This window comes from Littorina saxatilis, linkage group LG2 (assembly GCF_037325665.1).
Source record: "Littorina saxatilis isolate snail1 linkage group LG2, US_GU_Lsax_2.0, whole genome shotgun sequence".
In the NCBI taxonomy this organism is placed as follows: Eukaryota; Metazoa; Mollusca; class Gastropoda; order Littorinimorpha; family Littorinidae; genus Littorina; species Littorina saxatilis.
The window spans coordinates 78,660,416-78,680,415 of NC_090246.1; the positions used below are offsets into that span (position 1 = coordinate 78,660,416).

Consider the following 20,000-nt stretch of genomic DNA (forward strand, 5'->3'; position numbering starts at 1 on the left):
ACAAAAAGCCGGATATGACGTCATCAAAGATATTTATCCAAAAAAAGAAGAAAAAACATCCGGGGATATCATACTCAGGAACTCTCTTGTAAAGATTCATGAAGATCGACCCAGTAGTTTCCTCTGAATTGCTCTACACATACACACAGACACACACACACATACACCAAACCCTCGTCTCGATTCCTCCGTCTATGTTAAAACATTTAGACAAAAATTAACTCAATGGAAAAACAAAAAACAAGTACACAAGCAGAGGTATATGCAATGGTTCTTACTGTGTCCGATTCTCTGTCATCAAACATCTTTGTCATTTCTGAGACGAGGCAGTCTTCAAAATCTCGACAGTTCCTGAATAAAGTTTCAAAGGTTCCGCGAACTGAAAAAAAATCAAAAGCAATATCAAGCAATCAGATTAAAGTGGGTTATGAAATTATCACAGAAAAATAACTTTGAATTTGGATGCCTAAACACGCGCTAACGTGAACAATCAAACATGTGTGTGTGTGTGTGTGTGTGTGTGTGTGTGTGTGTGTGTGTGTGTGTGTGTGTGTGTGCTAGCGTGCATACGTGCGTGCGTGCTTGCGTGGGTACGTGGGTGCGTGCGTGGGTGTGTGCGTGCGTGCGTGTGTAGGTTTGTGTGTTTGTGTGTGTGTTTGTGTGTGTGTGCATGTATGTGTGCTTGTGTGTGTGTGTGTGTGCGTGCTAGCGTGCATACGTGCGTGCGTGCTTGCGTGGGTACGTGGGTGCGTGCGTGGGTGTGTGCGTGCGTGCGTGTGTAGGTTTGTGTGTTTGTGTGTGTGTTTGTGTGTGTGTGCATGTGTGTGTGCTTGTGTGTGTGTGTGTGCTTGTGTGTGTGTGTGTGTGTGTGTGTATGTGTGTGTGTGCTTGTCTGTGAATGAATGTGTTTCGTGTGTGTGTGTTTGTGTGTGTGTGCATGTTTGTGTGCTTGTGTGTGTGTGTGTGCTTGTGTGAGTGTGTGCGCGTGTGTGTGGGGTTAAATAGATAGATAGATAGATAGATAGATAGATGGATGCGCGTGTGTGTGTAGATTGATAGATAGATGATAGATAAATAAATAGATAGATAGATAGATAGCTAGATAGATAAATAGATAGATAGATAGACTTACGTGCATTAATTAGGGCATCCACCCCTCTGGGAACGTAATCAGGCGTTGTTGCATACCTTGCTGAAATTACAGTGAAAAACACATTGGATATGCTCTGTCTTTCTCTCTGTCTGTCCTTCTGTCTGTCTCTATGTCTGTCTCTAGGTCATCGACCGCTCTGGGAACGTCATGTCGCATATCTTGCTAAAATTACAGTGAAAAACACGTTAAATTCTGTTTCTCTGTCTGTTTCTCTGTCTGTCTAGCTGTGCCCAGTCGTATGTATATATATCAGCTCGTTGTGTGCAATTATTTTTGTATGGATTGTCTATCCATTTTAATTCCAATGATTGCCTATCGCTTGGCAAATAAAATGTTTTCTATGAATTCCCGTCATGATTAATACCTCAGTTAATTAATCAATGATGCAAACAAACCAAAAACAAAATCTTTTTTTTTTAAATTGATCCCTGATACATACTCTTGGCATCCACGTCACGTGACATCCTGACCTCAGGTCAAAATGAGTTCGGCTCATTCTATCCCTGACAGGATGCCTTGGTTTTCCTTGTCTGGCGAGAACATCGATTTTTTTTTAACATATTTAGATCTTTTCGTAATGTGTTATGGATATAAGCAGATTCGCGATCGTCGATAATGATTTTTTATGGTGTTGTGTAATTTTTAAATTACAAATATAACAAAAGTGTCACGTGATAATCAATCGTTTGGTTCCGGCGCTCACTGGAGCAGACGATTTTTTCTGACAGTGATATATTACCAGGCATGGTACTGAAGGAATGGCAGTTTCAGCTGAAATAAAGCCGGGGGTCCAGGGGGCCGCTGAGGCCCCCTGGCGGGGTAAAGGGGCAGCTGACGACTTTTTACTAATTCAAATGTGTTTAGTGCTCTCTCCTTGAAGCTGAGAGGGATATAAGTGAAAGATAACAAGGCTTGAGTAAGAAAAAATAATAATCTCAAGTCAATCAGCAGATTTTTTTTTTTTTTTTTTCGGATTTTTTTTTTTTTTTTTTTTTTTTTTTTTTTCGGATTCTCGTTTTTGGCGGATTTCCGCCGATCGGCGGAAGAGTACCATGCCTGATTACGGTCTCCTTCCGGCAGCAGTCCTAAAATTTCGACTTGTTTTGACCTTAGAACGATGTCTTTATCATAACTGTGAAGAACAGAAAGGAGATCACTGTCGAAGTCGGCCAATCTGCAATCATTTTCGTCTCGCGAACAACATATGGGAGATAACTCTGTATTCTTGTTTTGATAGATTCGTGTAGGACTTTAGCGTCCGGTCAGAGAGATAACTGGCGATAGTCGTGGAGCGATGATGATCAGAATGCGTCACTTGAGTGTTGCAGTTTAATGCGCTGAATGTAAACAAACAATCTGTGAAAGCGTGTCTTTTGAGACAGGCCAGGAAAATATTTGGAAATAGCATATATTCATGAAATCTTACTTTCTTTCTTTATTTGTTGAAAATGAAAACGTCACTCGCGTTGTAACTTATTTCTCAGTCTCCTTCTGTGTTTTGAAAACAACTCATTCATACCACAAGAAAAACCCGTGACGTTGTACAGTTGTTGAAGGTAGGTGAAGAAAATGGAAGGTATGTTTCGTTCTTGCAACCGACATCTGCTCGTTAAACAGCTGACTGCTTCGGTGCTCACACTGGTCAAAATAAACACACAGACGCATGTACGCACACGTAAGGCTTAGTCAGTTAAGGATGACAAAAAAACAAAAATACATGCACGCTCGCTCGCTCGCTCGCACGCACGCACACACCCCCCCACACACACACCCACCCACACACACACCCACACACACACACACACACACACACACACACACACACACACACACACACACACACACACACACACTATAACAATATCCTCACACATACAGAACACTACATGTCGTTAATCATCATCACCTGTGCAACACCACAGAAAAAGAAAACACATTCTAGTTTTCTCACCCATACATTGTTCTACGCTACAGGTGAAGAAAACACCATTTAGCTTGGTTACCTGCACATCTCCTGACTTGATGTGGCCTTGAGCGCTGCCTCGTGGAACGTAGTGATACATGGTGGCAGACATGCATCGTAATCAACTGCTCCTTTACTTCTTTCGAAAACTAAAAAAAATGTAAAAAATAAAATAAATACGTTGAGACTTATAAATGAATGCCAAAGAATATGAAAATTATATTAATTAGAACGACAGATAAAAAAATAATAGTTTAATAAATAGATCAATAAATAATAATAAGAAATCTATTTTTATAGATAACAACACAGTTAGTATAAGTTATAAACATTATCAGGAATGAAATTAATGATACGTTGATAAATTAATTGATTAATCGATAGATAAATGAATGAATATGTCAACATACAATTTTGAGTTAAAAGCATAAAATCAATTCGACGTTTCGTGTAACATGTGTCTCAGGAAAACAGACCGACAAAGAAAAGAGAGTTAGCATGAGAAAAAGATCCAGTATCTGAGTGCCTGTCCGTCTATCTATTCGTCTGTTTGACCGCCTGTCCGTGTCGTTCATTCGGTCGTCCTGTCTGCCAGTCTGTCTGTCAGTCCGTCCGTCTGTCTGTCTGCTATCTATATCTATATACGGCTTGTGTGTGTGTCTGTCTTTCTGTCTGTCTGTCTGTCACTTCGCGATGCACGGCGATCTGGTCGATGAAAATTTTCAACACGTGCTCTCAGCGCGCAGCGCTGAACCGATTTTGGTTTTTCTGTACATCCATTCCCAGTAACTCTTCCTTATCTTCTCCAGTGTTTTGCGCGTTTATCTCCCTTCCGATTTTGGTTTTTCTGTACATCCATTCCCAGTAACTCTTCCTTATCTTCTCCAGTGTTTTGCGCGTTTATATCCCTTCCTTCGTACGGTGCGCCGGCAAAGCCGGCAAAGCCGGCGATCCGGCAAAGCCGGGTATTCGGCTCTACTTCTTCCCGGCAAAGCCGGGTACCCGGCGAAGCGTGGGCTTTTTCGCCGTGTGGACGTATCTCCTACCAAACCCCGCCGGTTTGGCCCCTGTCCCTCGGTTATCCCGTAGGAACGGATCGCGCTGAACACGATGCGCCGGGTTAGATTAACGAGTTCGAAAGCGAAATGGCTTTTTGAGGCCTTTCGGCTTGAAATTTCGTAGCAGACCAAATATCCCAGCTATCCCATTGGCCGAAAGCGAACGGTCTGACTAAACACTACGCGACCGCACCTCAGACGAACCTAGCCGTGTGTTTTCTCTGACTTAAAACTCGGTACAAAGTATGATGATGTTGTAAAGATACTGGATATATAAAAAGTATTACACGTACATGCTTTAGTTTGAGGCCCCGCAAGGTAGTGCAAGGTAGTGCAAGGTCGCCGCTTGCGGTCGCGTGCTGTCGCGCAGTCTTTAGTCAGACCACAGGCGGAAGGTATCGTCCACTGGACTACTACTATCACAGAAAGACTACAAGGTACGTCACTCACCTTCGAGTCTTCTGTGTTCTTGGAGTCGCTTCCTGGGGAAAAATATTGTTCACGACGGTTTGCCTTTTCCTACAGTCTGTGTAAGGTCAAATAAATACACTTGAATGATTGTTTGAACTATATATGCACCTTTAGTTTTCAGCTTCCGTTCGCTGCTGGTTGTTTTTAACCATCATTTGGACGAATGATGCCACTTTTTTTGTTTTGCCGCATTTAGCCTTTCCTTCGTAACTGTCTACCTTCACCAAGCTGTAGATTTTTGCATTACTAATGGCGAGCAGCTACGCAAGAAAACAAAGACAGTGTATTCAAGCGCCGAGCCTGGTAAAAAGAAAATATCGCTACATTGACCGAAATTTCAGAAAGCGTCACATGTTTGCTGCTGTGTAAATGGTTTGCAGTTCATTGCACATTGAACGCTGCCGCTTTTCTTAGGTTTGATGTTTTATCACATTTTGTTGTTCTGTGTGTGCTAGCGCTTTTTTGGTGTAACTTTGTCGCAATTACTCTAGTATATATATATATTTTATGTAACAGACGACTTACACTGCCTTAGCAAGGAGGAACAACAAAACAACAAGCAAGAGGTGACATAAAGACAGTCTTTGGAATATCGCACACACACACACACACACACACACACACACACACACACACACACACACACACACACACACACACACACACACACACACACACACATACACACACACATAGAATACCTTTTAAAATTTTTTTTTTACCATTATGCATATATATTAGACAGGCACAGAGAAAGACATACAGAGACAAACACACGCACACATAGACACACAGACAAACACACGCAGACACACACACACGCATACATATATATATGTATAGGTTACAACACGAGTGGTTTTTTATATGGCTTGTATTTCAGTCAAGACCCAGCGGATGAATATCATCGGGAGACACGAGCCTCTGGCGAGTGGCTCTCGATTGATATTCCCGTTGGGTCTTGACTGAAATACAAGCCATATAAAAAACCACGAGTGTTGTAATCTGTATATCCCATTCTACCATCAAACACAAAGTGTAGACTACTAGCGGCACTGTTGCGATCTGTGGACTGTAAAACAGTGGTGCCAGCGAGACTTAGCCCTTTTGCAACCTTAAACTAAGTGACCGTCGCTGAAAAAATAAAACGAATGAGTGCATCGATAAGTACGCGGTAACACTACTTTCAGACCATTTAAAAGCTTTAAGTAAAGGTTCATAAGTTGCAAGAAAGTAATGAAGTCGTATAGAAATTAATTTAGTTTAAGCGCACAATTCTTTTGTTTTGCGTTTCAGGTCGGCAGAACGGGCGAAACGGGTTTGGGACCCATTTGGCTTACTCGATTCAGAATCGATTCCACGTTGTTTTTCTCGAACGTGTTATTATACAATTAGGCTTATTGACAGAGAAGCACATTTTTGGCAACAAATATGTAGGTTTAGATTTAACGATTTGCTCCCTATTTGAAATGTATCTACGTGATAAACTGTTTTGCGAGTGTGTTTGGATGGATGAACCTAAACTGGTATGGTTGTGAGGAAAACGGGACCGAGTTGAAGTCGCGAATTGCTGACACGTCTGTCACCGCCGATTGATTGCATTTTGAAGGAATATGACTGGATTACGGAAAAATACACACATGTTAAGTTCTTGGATACCTTCATCGCCAATGTGGACTTACTGCAGAGCCAGGCAAAAGAGTAGACTTGCTCGCAAAACACGTGAAACAGCCGATGTTTGATAGCGGAGCCAAACCGTGCCAGGTGCTCAAAAGTCGTCTGCTAACGATGCAAGGGAGGGTACTCGTGTTTTTGTTTTGGTTCGCTAGCATCTGGGTATCTTGTGAGTTGAATGTTCGTTTTTTTTCGATCTGCATTGCTTTCATAATGAAAGAAACGTTTGTTTATTGCATCCCATACATCAGATCAGTTCTGAGATTCATTTTTGCGTGCAACTGATATGGTTTTCTGAGCCGTGCAATACGATTTTGGAACTTCATACAAATGTGTCACATTGTTCGGGGCGAGGTCAAAGGTCGGGAGGAAAGTAGTTCTTTGCCCAAATCGGAATCTGCACTATCATATATTTTTTGGAGTCCATGATGTATTTATTGAGCTATACAAATACAACATATATACCCATACTGAAGTAACAGAGACAAAGAAGGGAGGTCATGGGATATATATATATATATATATACTAGATGATTACCCGCTTCGCCGGGTACCGGCTTCGCCGGAAAGAAGTAGAGCCGAATACCAGGCTGCGCACGAAGGAAAGGAGATAAACGCGCAAAACACTGGAGACCTTCTAAAAATAGTTACGTGCAGTGACCTTCTAAAAATAGTAACGTAGTAACGGGAATATGGATTGACGCCACACGGAGGAAGGGAGATAATCGCGGCTGAAAACACTGGAGAAGATAAGGAAGAGTTACTGGTAGTGGATCCCGACAACAACAAAAAAGCCACACGGAGGAAGGGAGATAATCGCGGCAGAAAACACTGGAGAAGATAAGGAAGAGTTACTGGTAGTGGATCCCGACAAAAAACAAAAACAAAAAAAAACCGGTTCAGCGCGCACAGCGCTGCGCGCTGAGAGCACGTGTTGAAATATCTCATCGATGAGGTTGTGTCCGGGGTGTAGCTGAATACGGACTCCAAATTTGAAACAGATCCACCGAGAACTTTGGCCGTGCATCGCGGACACACACACACACACACACACAGACAGACAGACAGACAGACAGACAGACAGACACAAGTCGTATATATATATAGATATATATATATGTCACAGTGGAAAGTGGAATCCAGAGGAATCTGAGATTCCCCGAGGGGAAAGTAGAATTCCAGTTTCCCCTCGAGGAAACTGGAATTCTACTTTCCTCTGGAATTCCAGTTTCCTCTAGGGGAAACTGGAATTCAATCTGAAGGGGAAAGTAGAATTCTACTTTGTCCTAGTGGAAACTGGAATCAGACTTGAACAGTCACAGTGGAAAGTGGAATCCAGAGGAGAATTCTACTTTGCCCTGGTGGAAACTGGAATCAGACTTGGAAATTGCTTAATTTTGTGCCAGATTTTACTGGACTTAGAACTTGTTTTATTACAACAAAAGGTATTGAGTGAATGTCAATTTATTTACCAGTTTTCCAGGTGTATTCTAATTGCCACGACTTGAGATCACGAATTCGTGAATACAACTCCATTAAGCTGTACTGGAGCAATGAAGTGCTCCTTGGTGAGAACAAATTGTGAGCACTGGTTCACACAAAAGGGGAAGTTGCTGACACAGATCTCAGTTTGACAGCCAAGAGAGAAGCAGAGGACAGTATGGAGATTAACGGTGACAGTGGTGACCAGCAACAAAAAGCAAACTTCTACCAGCAATTGGATGCGCACATACAAAAACTGAATATGAACGATAGAGAGACTTTTTGCCTGCCCCAAAACAAATACAACAAAGTTCTGCGGGTGCTCAGTTTGGACGAGAAGGGTCCAAAATTCAAACATTGGGCCAAAAAGCTGTACAAGCTCGGGATGGTCGGCTCGCAGAATATAATGTTTTGCAAGAAGTCGGGTTGTCCGGTTGTCGCACGTGAGAAGATTTTTCAAACAATCTCCACATGCCACACTAACGTTGGCCATTCTGGCCGAGACAAGACCTGGGCAGAAGTCAAAAGCAACTACGCCGGAATCAAATGGGAGGTAATTGACATTTTCCTCAAGACCTGCACTAGTGCTGCCAAAGGCAAGCAGTGAAGAGTCTACCATCAGGCAAGGCGATGATCAACCTGTCGTTCCTTCTTCGAGTTCAGATCGACCTAATTGACTTTAGAAGCCGACCAGACAATGAGTACAAGTGGATTCTGCACGCCCGAGATTGCTTCTCCAAGTACAGCTGGGCATACGCCTTGAAGTCTTAGAGGGCTGCTGAGGTTGCAAGTCACATCTTCGACCAGTTCTGCAGTTTTGGACCTCCGAGAATTCTCCAGAGCGATAATGGGAGGTAAGTACTGTTTCATGAATTGTCATCCAGTGCACCTGAGCCTACCTTCAATGTTTTCTGGATAAAGGGATTTTGATAATCTAAAGAAAATACAAGTTATATATGCTTTAAAACAGCTTTGCAACTGCAATGGGCGAGGTAATTGCTGATCTATTGATTTATCTTTGCAGAGAACAAAGAATTTACCGCTGGTGTGATTCAGGAAGTCTGCAACATGTGGCCCGGTACTGTGATGATCCACGGTCGCCCCCGTCACCCGCAGACACAAGGTATGTAGTCAATTTTCAGTGTTTGAACGTCTGGCATATTGATAGGCAGTTATTCCGACCACAGCTTGTTGGACGTAAGGATCGATGATCATGGAAGGGATGATGCTGATGAAGGATTAATTGCTGGAAACGATCTTGTTGTTGTTGCTACTGATGATGATGATGTGGAGAAGGATGATGATGATGATGTTGATGATGATGATGACGATGATTATGAAAATGATGCTGATGACACTAGTGCCTACATGAACAATGTCGTTGTTCTGCAGTTTTAATGTATTATCACTAATACAAGCATTGTTTCAAATACAGGGAGCTTGAATTATCTCTCTTGACTTGGAGGAGGAGGATTGTGATGATGATATTGATTGTTGATGAAGATGTTACTCTCCGCTGCTGCTGCTCCTTTATGCGGTTTCTGATGACAGTAATTTGATAGTAATGGTGGTGGAAATTCAAAATTGTATGTATTTATGTACTATGTTGTTTGTTTGCAGGCTGTGTCGAGCGTGGGAATGGCGACCTTCAATAGAAACTTGGAAAGTGGATGGACGAGCATGGAACAGATTGGAGTAGGGGGTTGAAGTTTGTCGTGCACGCTATAAACACTTCTGTGTCCTTGCAAAGGCAGCTGCAAAACAAAGATGTGAGTGTGTGTGCAATAAATTATGAATGAACGTTAAATTGGCTTGGTTAACTCTTCCATCACAAACAAAAAAATAGTTACGACATCTGTCCACAACACTCTTCAATTCAGCATAGTCGAGTCCACTACATACACAAGGCAAAAACATAAATGTTTTGGGTAAAATGCTGAAAAAAAAACTGAGTCGGTCAGCAGGACTACGTTCTAAAGTTCAGTAAAATCTGGCACAAAATGAAGCAATTTTCAAGTCTGATTCCAGTTTCCACTAGGGCAAAGTAAAATTCTACTTTCCCCTAGAGATTGAATTCCAGTTTCCCCTGGAGGAAACTGGAATTCCAGTTTCATCTGGCAATAATCCAGAGGAAATTAGAATTCCAGTTTTCTCAAGGCGGAACTGGAATTCTAATTTCCCCAAGGGGAATCTCAGATTCCTCTGGATTCCACTTTCCACTGTGACATATATATTCATGAATATAAATATATATACACACACACGCACGCACGCACACACAAACACACACACACCCACACACACAAACATACACACACACACACACACACACACACGCACGCACACACACACACTGGCACACACATTGACACTCAAAAATTCACACACACACACCCACACACACAAACATACGGCCACAAACACACACACACACGAACACACATACACACACACAAACACATACACTCTCTCTCATCATCATCAACTCACACACACACACACACACACACACACACACACACACACACACACACACACACACACACACACACATATATATATATAAAATAGGTCACAAGTATTCACCAGAACAGATGCCATACTCACCTAAGTAGACACAGACGACAAAGAGAGCTTTCATGTTCATCGTGTACTTTGTCCGAAGTTTGGATCGACACTGTGACACCGCCAGTCAGTTTAGACAACTAGAAGCTACACAGCTGTAGTATGGATCTTTCTTCTGTCTTTACCTAATCCCTTTAGTACAGTGACTGTACACTGTGAGTTTTTTACTTGCACTGACTCGGACACGGACACAAAAATGAAATCACAGTACGTAGTACATATATAATATATATATACGAAGCGCAGTAGTTTGAAAGATTTCACACACACACACACACACACCAGTGTATTTATGGAATAGGCTACACAATACGAAGCACCAGTTGATGATAAGAAACACTACATGTACTAACAAAACACACAGTTTGTGTGTGAGTCACCAAGACAATACAGCTAGCCAGGTAGACCTTTGATTAATTTCGCAATTTCAACTCAAATTCTGCTGTCACTTCACTAAGTCTCAAAACTGACGCCCTCACTCACTGTATCCTTTGAAAGTGTGACAGACGCAGTTCGCCAATCCTGTCCCGGATCTTTTCAACAGAACAGTCAACAATAACCGAGACAAGACTCAACGTTACGACATATTTAGCAATCACTGACAGAGCGGCCCGGAGATCCCAATATTTGACTCGAATCAGGACGAGTGGTGCAGTGGACTACACAGTTTCACTAGTCAACACAATTTGCAGGAGAAGCCATTTTGTTGCTGTGTAGCCTACGACTGGTCTTTTGTCTGGAAATGAGGTTACAGCTTGGTTGTGGTGCGCTCGACTGGTGTTTATCGAAGGTTCAGGTGTACTTCGACACAGGCGCCGTAAATTTCATGTGTTAACACAAACACAGGCATTTGGCACTGGACGGAAGGGAGAGTGTGGGGTTGGGGGTTAGCTCTACAGACATAGCTCTCGTCGTGCATTGTGTTAGGAGGAAGGAAATAAACTGCACTATTCCCGACCGCACACACACACACACGCACACATACACTGACACACACACACAAACACACACACGCACACACCCACACACATGGCACAGACACAGACACACACATACACTGGCACACACACACTAACACACAAACACACACAAGCACACACCCACACACACGGCACAGACACACACACACACAGTTTCTCACAGTTTCTCACTCTGAAATCCCGACATCTTTTTTCATTGCAACAGTTTCCCCTTCTTCTTTCGGTGCCTATTGTTAATACGACACCTCGACTATCCCTTGCCGCGGTGAAAGATGCTATGTCGACTATCCCTCGCCGCGGTGAAAGATGCTGTGTCGACTATCATCCCTCGCCGCGGTGAAAGATGTTGTGTCGACTATCCCTCGCCGCGGTGAAAGATGCTGTGTCGGCTATCCCTCGCCGCGGTGAACGATGCTATCATTCCTTATTGACGTTTACATTTTGAGTTGTTTAGACTTCATGGTCTAATCTATGAAATTCGTAATATTTTTTGCGAAATTAAGAAAAACAAAAAACAAAACAAAACAAAAAGCTTATTTTCTCCACAATCCTTTATCACTGTGCACATTCTTTTTGTAAATTATGTATTCCTTTTGGGTTTCATTTCTAAAAACATTAACACCAAGCACTGATTGGAAAGCTGACATTTCCAAAATAGAAAAGATACAATCAATCCGGGGTTGTTGTTGTAGTTCGTTTGTTTGTTTTTGGACATTGATTTTGATATCACTGTCGAAAAAGACCACAGCAAAAAGATATCACCACACAGTCTGTCAATATTGGGTAACGTCTTATCACAGAAATACTTATTAATATGCACGTTACATAACATGTTTTTTAAAAATGATAATTGTGTTTTGCCGTCGCCAAATTTGTCGGTCTAGGCAGTAAAAGATTATTGATTGACATTAAGATTATGTTTTCATGGATACTATTGTCATAACAGACAAAACAAAGCTTGACTAAATATAAAACACGGCAACGCTTACGGACGTAATTGTCAGCCTGTATGAAACATTCAGAGAGCATTAAGTAAACACTTAATGGCATCTAATATTTTCTTCTAAGTATAAGTGTATAATATGTACACATTTGATGTGAAAATAGCCTCTTCAGCATATCAACGTGTACAACAAAAGTCAATAGCAAAAGGCAATAATAATAATAAAACCACACACACAAGAACGGAGTGGTATGAATGTAGAAACCAAAGGAGCAGATCATTCACAGACATGTAATGAGACATAAAACTTGTAAAATGGTATCTAAATCAGCCAAGTCACAATGATGAACTAAACAGACCATTACTTGAGCGTGTTACAATTTGTACTACCGTGCAGCTCGCTAAGAACAGAGATTATATGGCAGATATGTAGCACTTGGCGAACTACAGAATTACTGTTGTTTAAAACAATATCACAGGGGGGAAACTCTATACCAAATCTAGGTCGTCACAAAGGCCACCATGGTGCCACTGTATTGAATTGTGATTGTAGCATTTTGCATAGAACGGGTGGTCAGCAAAATGCCCATGAAAAAGATACTTGAGCGAAAAAAAACCGTGTTTTGTGTTTTATTCTACTATAATACTTTTGTCCCTCCCATAACCTTCATCCTTCCACCCCCCCCCCCCCCAACGTCTTGGTACTCCTTCCACATAACCAGCACCTCCCTGTCTGTGTCAGCTGGTCGTGTTATTAAAGGCGCAGTCCTTCCCGTGAAAACGACACTGGGCTCACCATCTCAGACCCGGCCAGGCTTTCACCTGGGATAAGACAATCAACAGCCAGGGTGCTTCCCGTGAAAACGACACTCGGCTCACCGTCTCAGACCTAGCCAGGCTTTCACCTGGGATAAGACAATCAACAGCCAGGGTGCTTCCCGTGAAAACGACACTCGGCTCACCGTCTCAGACCTAGCCAGGCTTTCACCTGGGATAAGACAATCAACAGCCAGGGTGCTTCCCGTGAAAACGACACTGGGCTCACCGTCTCAGACCCGGCCAGGCTTTCACCTGGGATAAGACAATCAACAGCCAGGGTGCTTCCCGTGAAAACGACACTGGGCTCACCATCTCAGACCCGGCCAGGCTTTCACCTGGGATAAGACAATCAACAGCCAGGCTGCTTCCCGTGAAAACGACACTCGGCTCACCGTCTCAGACCCGGCCAGGCTTTCACCTGGGATAAGACAATCAACAGCCAGGCTGCTTCCCGTGAAAACGACACTCGGCTCACCATCTCAGACCCGGCCAGGCTTTCACCTGGGATAAGACAATCGACAGCCAGGCTGCTTCCCGTGAAAATGACACTCGGCTCACCGTCTTAGACCTAGCCAGGCTTTCACCTGGGATAAGACAATCAACAGCCAGGGTGCTTCCCGTGAAAACGACACTCGGCTCACCGTCTCAGACCCGGCCAGGCTTTCACCTGGGATAAGACAATCAACAGCCAGGGTGCTTCCCGTGAAAACGACACTCGGCTCACCATCTCAGACCTAGCCAGGCTTTCACCTGGGATAAGACAATCAACAGCCAGGGTGCTTCCCGTGAAAACGACACTGGGCTCACCGTCTCAGACCCGGCCAGGCTTTCACCTGGGATAAGACAATCAACAGCCAGGGTCCTTTCTGTGCAGACTTGGAATGTTTTGACAAATTCAATTTTCAAAGGCAACTTGTGTGTTTTTAATAAATTATTTAATTAAATATTCTCTCTCTCTGCACAACAATTAAGCTGTCAGGCTGTTGATGTTTGGAATGTGTCCAAGTGGACCGATGACACTGTCCCATTACATGTAAAGGCCTTGTCAGATCTGAGATGGTGACATGAATCGTTTTCACCGGAAGAACAGTGCCATGCCAAAAAAGAAAAGAAATAAAAAGATCCATGGTTCCAATAAAACCCTGGTAGGCAGCACACACACACACTCACGCACGCACGCACGTACGCACGCACGCACGCACGCACACACGCACGCGCGCACGCGCGCACGCACGTACGAACACACACACACACACACACACACACACACACACACACACACACACACACACACACACACACATACACACATACACACATACACACATACACATGCGCACGCTCACACACGCACACGCACGCCAATGGGCCTCGCCTCGTAAGGTCGAGCTAACAGAACCGTGCGGGCAGCGTCTTATACAGAGAAGGCCACGGCATCCATCACAATCGTCTTCAGTCTTCAGAGTTTTGCACACGGTGTCTACAGGACCACGAGAACCAGCAGAACTGTCAGCAGCGTTGTCATCAGAGGTAGGCACGTGCTGCTTTGGGTGCTTGCTCCGGTTGTGTCCACCAAGTCTGTCAACACAGGAAAATGCACCCAACCGTCCATTAACAAACAATAAAAAGCAAACAAACGAACCAACAAACAACGAAACAAACAGCAATACAAAAGAAGAGGAGCAAATCATTCACAAGACCTTTAATGAATCAATTGAGAAAAAAAAGATCACTTCACTCACCACAGTGATAGGTTCCTTTCCGTGTTTGTTCCCACTCCAGTTTGCGGAGGAGAAAGACGGGCAGTTTACGCAGGGAGCACTGCTCCAAAACACAATCCTTGTATGCCTGTCGTACTCTGAAATACACACGGTGTGCATAATGATCAGTGATGTTGAAACAGCGAGTGCACAAGACATCCGAAAACAGACAGACGGCTACAGTTAAAGAATAAAAAAATACAAATAAAACAATTAGTTAATGAAACGTTTAATTTATGACAAAATAAGACGTTAGCAAGTACATCGACCAAATGGTCTTTACAGAGGAAAAACAAACAAATAGTTATTCGCTGAGTGAATGTTCGATGTCTGCCAAGGTGTGTGTGTGTGTGTGTGTGTGTGTGTGTGTGTGTGTGTGTGTGTGTGTGTGTGTGTGTGTGTGTGTGTGTGTGTCTGTCTGTCTGTCTGTCTGTGTGTCTTTCTGTGTGTCTGTCATAGTATGTGCGTATAGCCGGTGACAATTCTGAACCTATAAACATTTAACCAGACACACAAAATATCAACGGAAGTAGCGTACGCACGCAAGAAATACCCACAAGTTAACTCCATCGAACCAAGGGCATTGGCATACACAAGCGGACTACAAATAAACAGTGGAAGAAAAGACAAAACTGCATAACAGATGAAATGACAGCAGACACCTAAAGACATGCTTACCCGCATCCCACAGTCGTGGCAGGACCGTAGTACTTGTCACAGTGGTTGATGCCAGTCTGACAGCTTGGGTAGTATTGCTCTGTTGAGTAAAGCATCAGTTCTATTACTACCCGTCATAAAAGCAAACTACGCAGATGCGTTTTGGTGAGAACAAGAGAACGAGAATTTATTTCGCAGTTATAGCATAACTAATTCTGTTGCGTCTACCATCATGATTATTCCTGCTATCTTGTAGCTCAGAGAAAGAGACACATGCAACGAGCAGAGAGAAAAAGAAAAACACATTCATGCTTACGCACACAATGCAATGGTACAGAACGCAACGCAACAAAAATCCTACGCTAAGCTACACAAACAACAAACTAGAACACACACACACACACACACACACACACACACACACACACACACACACACACACACACACACACACACACACACACATACACACACACACACACACACACATGTATGCAAACGAACTGCTAATCATCAATCTTACGAGTTGTTGTGGTTTGGGTTGAAGAAGTGGTGGTTGTAGTCGTTGTGATGTTGCTCAAATAGTGAAGACCCGGTATATCTGTAAAAGAAGAAAAACACATTCATGTTAACGTTGCCACTCTCATCAAACCGCAACAGTCAAGTACTCAAGACTTTACAAGATCGCTTGTATTTCACAGCAAATATCATGAATAAGCGAATGAATGCTGTCTGTTTGTCTTTCTGTCTGTCCGATCTTTCGTCCATCCTCAGCCATCCTCTGCCCGTTTGTCTATGAGTCTGTCTCTCGTCTGGCTGGCCGACCGACTGACAAAGTAAATGATAGACTGATTGCCAGACTGACAGACCGACTGACTGACTGATTTAATCACCCACTCACTCACTCACTCACTCACTCACTCACTCACTCACTCACTCACTCACTCACTCACTCACTCACTCACTCAATCAATCACTCAATCAGTCAACCAACCAACCAATCAACTTGGCACACATACACACACACAAACAAACACACACACTCACACACACACACACACACACATAGAAAAACAAACACACACACACACACACACACACACACACACACATACACACACACACAAAAACAAACACAAACACACACACACACACACACACACACACACACACACACACACACACACACACACACACACACACAAACACACACACGAGACGGCCACAGGCACATAAATCAATTCGTCAATGCGTCTCACTACACTGACAGGTCTCAACCTGTGATCGTACCACAACGCAAGCCTTTGTCTTCCATTGCCTTGAAGAACACGTTGATTAGATTGTCCTTGTTCTGTTGACTGGCACCGGTGCATCTTTCGTTGGTGCAGTACTTCATCGCATGATTCGTCAAACACTGTAAAAAAGACCCAATAAAAATAATAAAACACTTAAAAAAAAAAGAAAAATGATACAAAAAAGAATATAGCCTATACATGCAGATCCAAATGCAGAAAAAAAGAAAAGTGAAGAAATCAACGACGGTAGGAAGGAAGGAAAGAAGGAGGGAGGAGGGAGCCAAAGACAAAAACTAAATAAGAAACTAAATAAGTAATTAAGTAAGTAAGTAAGTAAGTAAGTAAGTAAGTAACTCACTCACACACTCACACACTCACTCACTCACTCACTCACTCACTCACTCACTCACTCACTCACTCACTCACTCACTCACTTACTCAATAACAAACTAAGTAACAAGAAGAACAGAAATAAAACAGACAGCCAAGCATATGTGCCAGCATGCATTTCTGTTCCATTCAATTCAGATCCAAGTTTTTGTGTGTGATTTTCTCTTGCTGAATGTGTTTTTTCGTGTTTGTTTTTAATGTGTAAAGCACCTTGTTGCATTGTTAAACCCATACGTAAAAAGGTTTAAAAATATGTTTTAAAACAAAAAGTAGGAAGAAAACCGAGACAGACAGAAAGGAAGGAAAAGACGTGACAAGAGCAAAGTTTGATTTAATACACACAAACAGGAAAAAAAAGGAAAAGAAGCACAAAATCATGCATTAAAACAGGAATGCGGAGAAAACACAAACAAACAAACAAACAAACATATTGTACACAAGCACTATATATTCAACTAGAGGAATACCCGGCTTCGCCGGGGTGAATCGCGAGACAGAGACAGACAGCGTGGCGGTTCACCACAATCACCTTTGAAGGCGAAGTCCTCTCAAACGGGATTGAGAATTTTAGAGCTTATTTCTAAGCCCTATATTATCTGTTATGGCTTCTCAAATGCCAGAACATACAGACAGACAAAAGCCGCCAGACCCCATCACAAACAGAACTCTACAATCCACAGGTGTTACCTCCACACACACACACACACACACACACACACACACACACACACACACACACACACACACACACACACACACACACACACACACACACACACACACACACACACACACAAACACACACACACACAGAGAAGCCGTATATATCTACATATATATACGACTAGTGTCTGTCTGTCTGTTCGCGATGCACGGCCAAAGTTCTCGATGGATCTGTTTCAAATTTGGTGGGCATATTCAGGTACACCCGGGACACAACTTGGTCGATGAGATATTTCAACACGTGCTCTCAGCGCGCAGCGCTGTGCGCGCTGAACCGATTTTTTGTTGTTGTTGTCTGGATCCACTACCAGTAACTCTTCCTTATCTTCTCCAGTGTTTTCAGCCGCGATTATCTCCCTTCCTCCGTGTGGCAAAGCCGGGTCCCAGGCGCAGCCTGGTATTCGGCTCTACTTCTTCCCGGCGAAGCCGGTACCCGGCGAAGCGGGTAATCATCTAGTCTATCAATATATATAAATATATAGAGATAGATGACAGTGGATTTTTCGATAAATAGATTCGACCTTTGCACTTTTACAGTGAGGACAACTTACGGGTACATGCAAGGAAAGCCCACAACTTCAAAGGCGAACAACTCTGCAGAGTCTGCTGTGAAGGGCGACGGTAGTCTCCCTGTCACACTCGACCCCCTTTGAATGAACTTTGTCCCCAAAGTTCCGAACCATGGACCCGCCAAGCTTAGGTCCCTCCCAGGTGGAATGGGAACAGCACGAAAATGATTCAGTGGCCTGAACATTTCATGTCGAGTCCCATCGCTGTCGACGACGCCAAATGTAACCGAGTGCCGAAACACCACAATCACCTTTGAAGGCGAAGTCCACTCAAACGGGATTGAGAATAACTGTTATGGCTTCTCGAAGGAAGGCCTGAACATACAGACACACCAAAGCCGCCAGACCACATCACAAACAGAACTCTACAATCCACAGGTGTTGCCCACACACACACACAAACACACACACACACACACACACACAGAAGCCGTATATATATATGTATATCTATATCTATAAATATATAGAGATAGATGACAGTGTATTTTTCGCGTGGCTATAAATTGATTCGACCTTTTTACTTTTACAATAAGGACAACTTACGGGTGCAAGGAAAGCGTTCTGGACAGTGCAGTGACATTCTAAAAAAAGTAACGTAGTAACGGGAATATGGATTGACGCCACACGAAGGAAGGGAGATAAACGCTGAAAACACTGGAGAAGATAAGGAAGAGTTACTGGGAATGGATCCAGAGAAAAACCAAAATCGGTTCAGCGCTGCGCGCTGAGAGCACGTGTTTAAATATCTCATCGAGCAGGTTGTGTCCGGGGTGTACCTGAATATGGCCACCAAATTTGAAAGTGATCCATCGAGAACTTTGGCCGTGCATCGCGGACACACACATACGCACGCACGCACGCACGCCCGCACACACACACACACACACACACACACACACACACACACACACACACACAAACAAACAGACACAAGTCGTATATATATATAGATGGTTCTTACTGTGTCCGATTCTCTGTCATCAAACATCTTTGTCATTTCTGAGACGAGGCAGTCTTCAAAACCTTGACACCCCGTGAATAAAATCCCAAATGTTCCGCGAACTGAAAAAAGTTAAAAGCAATATTAAGGAATCAGATATTAGTTGGTCATACCATTAGCACAGAAAACACTTTTGAATTTGGAGGCCTACGCCCGGTTTTAAACACGCGCGAAAGTCAACAATCAGGTGTGTGTGTGTGTGTGTGTGTGTGTGTGTGTGTGTGTGTGTGTGTGTGTGTGTGTGTGTGTGTGTGTGTGTGTGTGTGTGTGCAGATCAATAGACAGACAGACAGACAGACAGACAGACAGACAGACAGACAGACAGACAGACAGACAGACAGACAGATATATATATTATATAGATAGACAGATATATAGATAGATATATAGATAGATAGATAAATCGACTTACGTGCATCAATCAGGGCATCCACC

General features: G+C 43.1%; 2 protein-coding genes and 1 long non-coding RNA gene across 6 annotated transcripts in view; all 3 read right to left on the reverse strand.

The window, feature by feature from the left end:
* LOC138959800 (uncharacterized) overlaps window positions 1-11,281 on the reverse strand; it is a 29,419-nt gene extending 18,138 nt beyond the window's left edge. The window contains exons 1-5 of the mRNA XM_070331415.1: window positions 10,409-11,281; window positions 3,157-3,265; window positions 2,673-2,791; window positions 1,133-1,192; window positions 279-379 (exon numbers count right to left, since the gene is read on the reverse strand). Of these exons, the coding sequence (XP_070187516.1) occupies window positions 279-379; window positions 1,133-1,192; window positions 2,673-2,791; window positions 3,157-3,265; window positions 10,409-10,448 (429 nt within the window). The 5' untranslated portion in view covers window positions 10,449-11,281. The remainder of the gene's footprint in view (window positions 1-278; window positions 380-1,132; window positions 1,193-2,672; window positions 2,792-3,156; window positions 3,266-10,408) is intronic.
* The window catches only part of LOC138959801 (uncharacterized), a 32,504-nt gene extending 18,138 nt beyond the window's left edge, over window positions 1-14,366 (reverse strand). Inside the window, exon 1 of the long non-coding RNA XR_011453800.1 lies at window positions 13,172-14,366. This is a non-coding gene — a long non-coding RNA (uncharacterized lncRNA). The remainder of the gene's footprint in view (window positions 1-13,171) is intronic.
* A 51-nt stretch (window positions 14,367-14,417) lies between these two features.
* LOC138959802 (uncharacterized) overlaps window positions 14,418-20,000 on the reverse strand; it is a 51,228-nt gene continuing 45,645 nt past the window's right edge. For all 4 annotated transcript variants that reach the window (XM_070331417.1, XM_070331419.1, XM_070331418.1 and 1 more), the window contains exons 7-13: window positions 19,978-20,000; window positions 19,527-19,627; window positions 16,876-16,999; window positions 16,109-16,186; window positions 15,607-15,685; window positions 14,911-15,026; window positions 14,418-14,746 (exon numbers count right to left, since the gene is read on the reverse strand). The exon at window positions 19,978-20,000 is cut by the window's right edge and continues 37 nt beyond it. In XM_070331417.1, coding sequence (XP_070187518.1) covers window positions 14,649-14,746; window positions 14,911-15,026; window positions 15,607-15,685; window positions 16,109-16,186; window positions 16,876-16,999; window positions 19,527-19,627; window positions 19,978-20,000 — 619 coding nt within the window. In that variant the 3' untranslated portion in view covers window positions 14,418-14,648. The remainder of the gene's footprint in view (window positions 14,747-14,910; window positions 15,027-15,606; window positions 15,686-16,108; window positions 16,187-16,875; window positions 17,000-19,526; window positions 19,628-19,977) is intronic.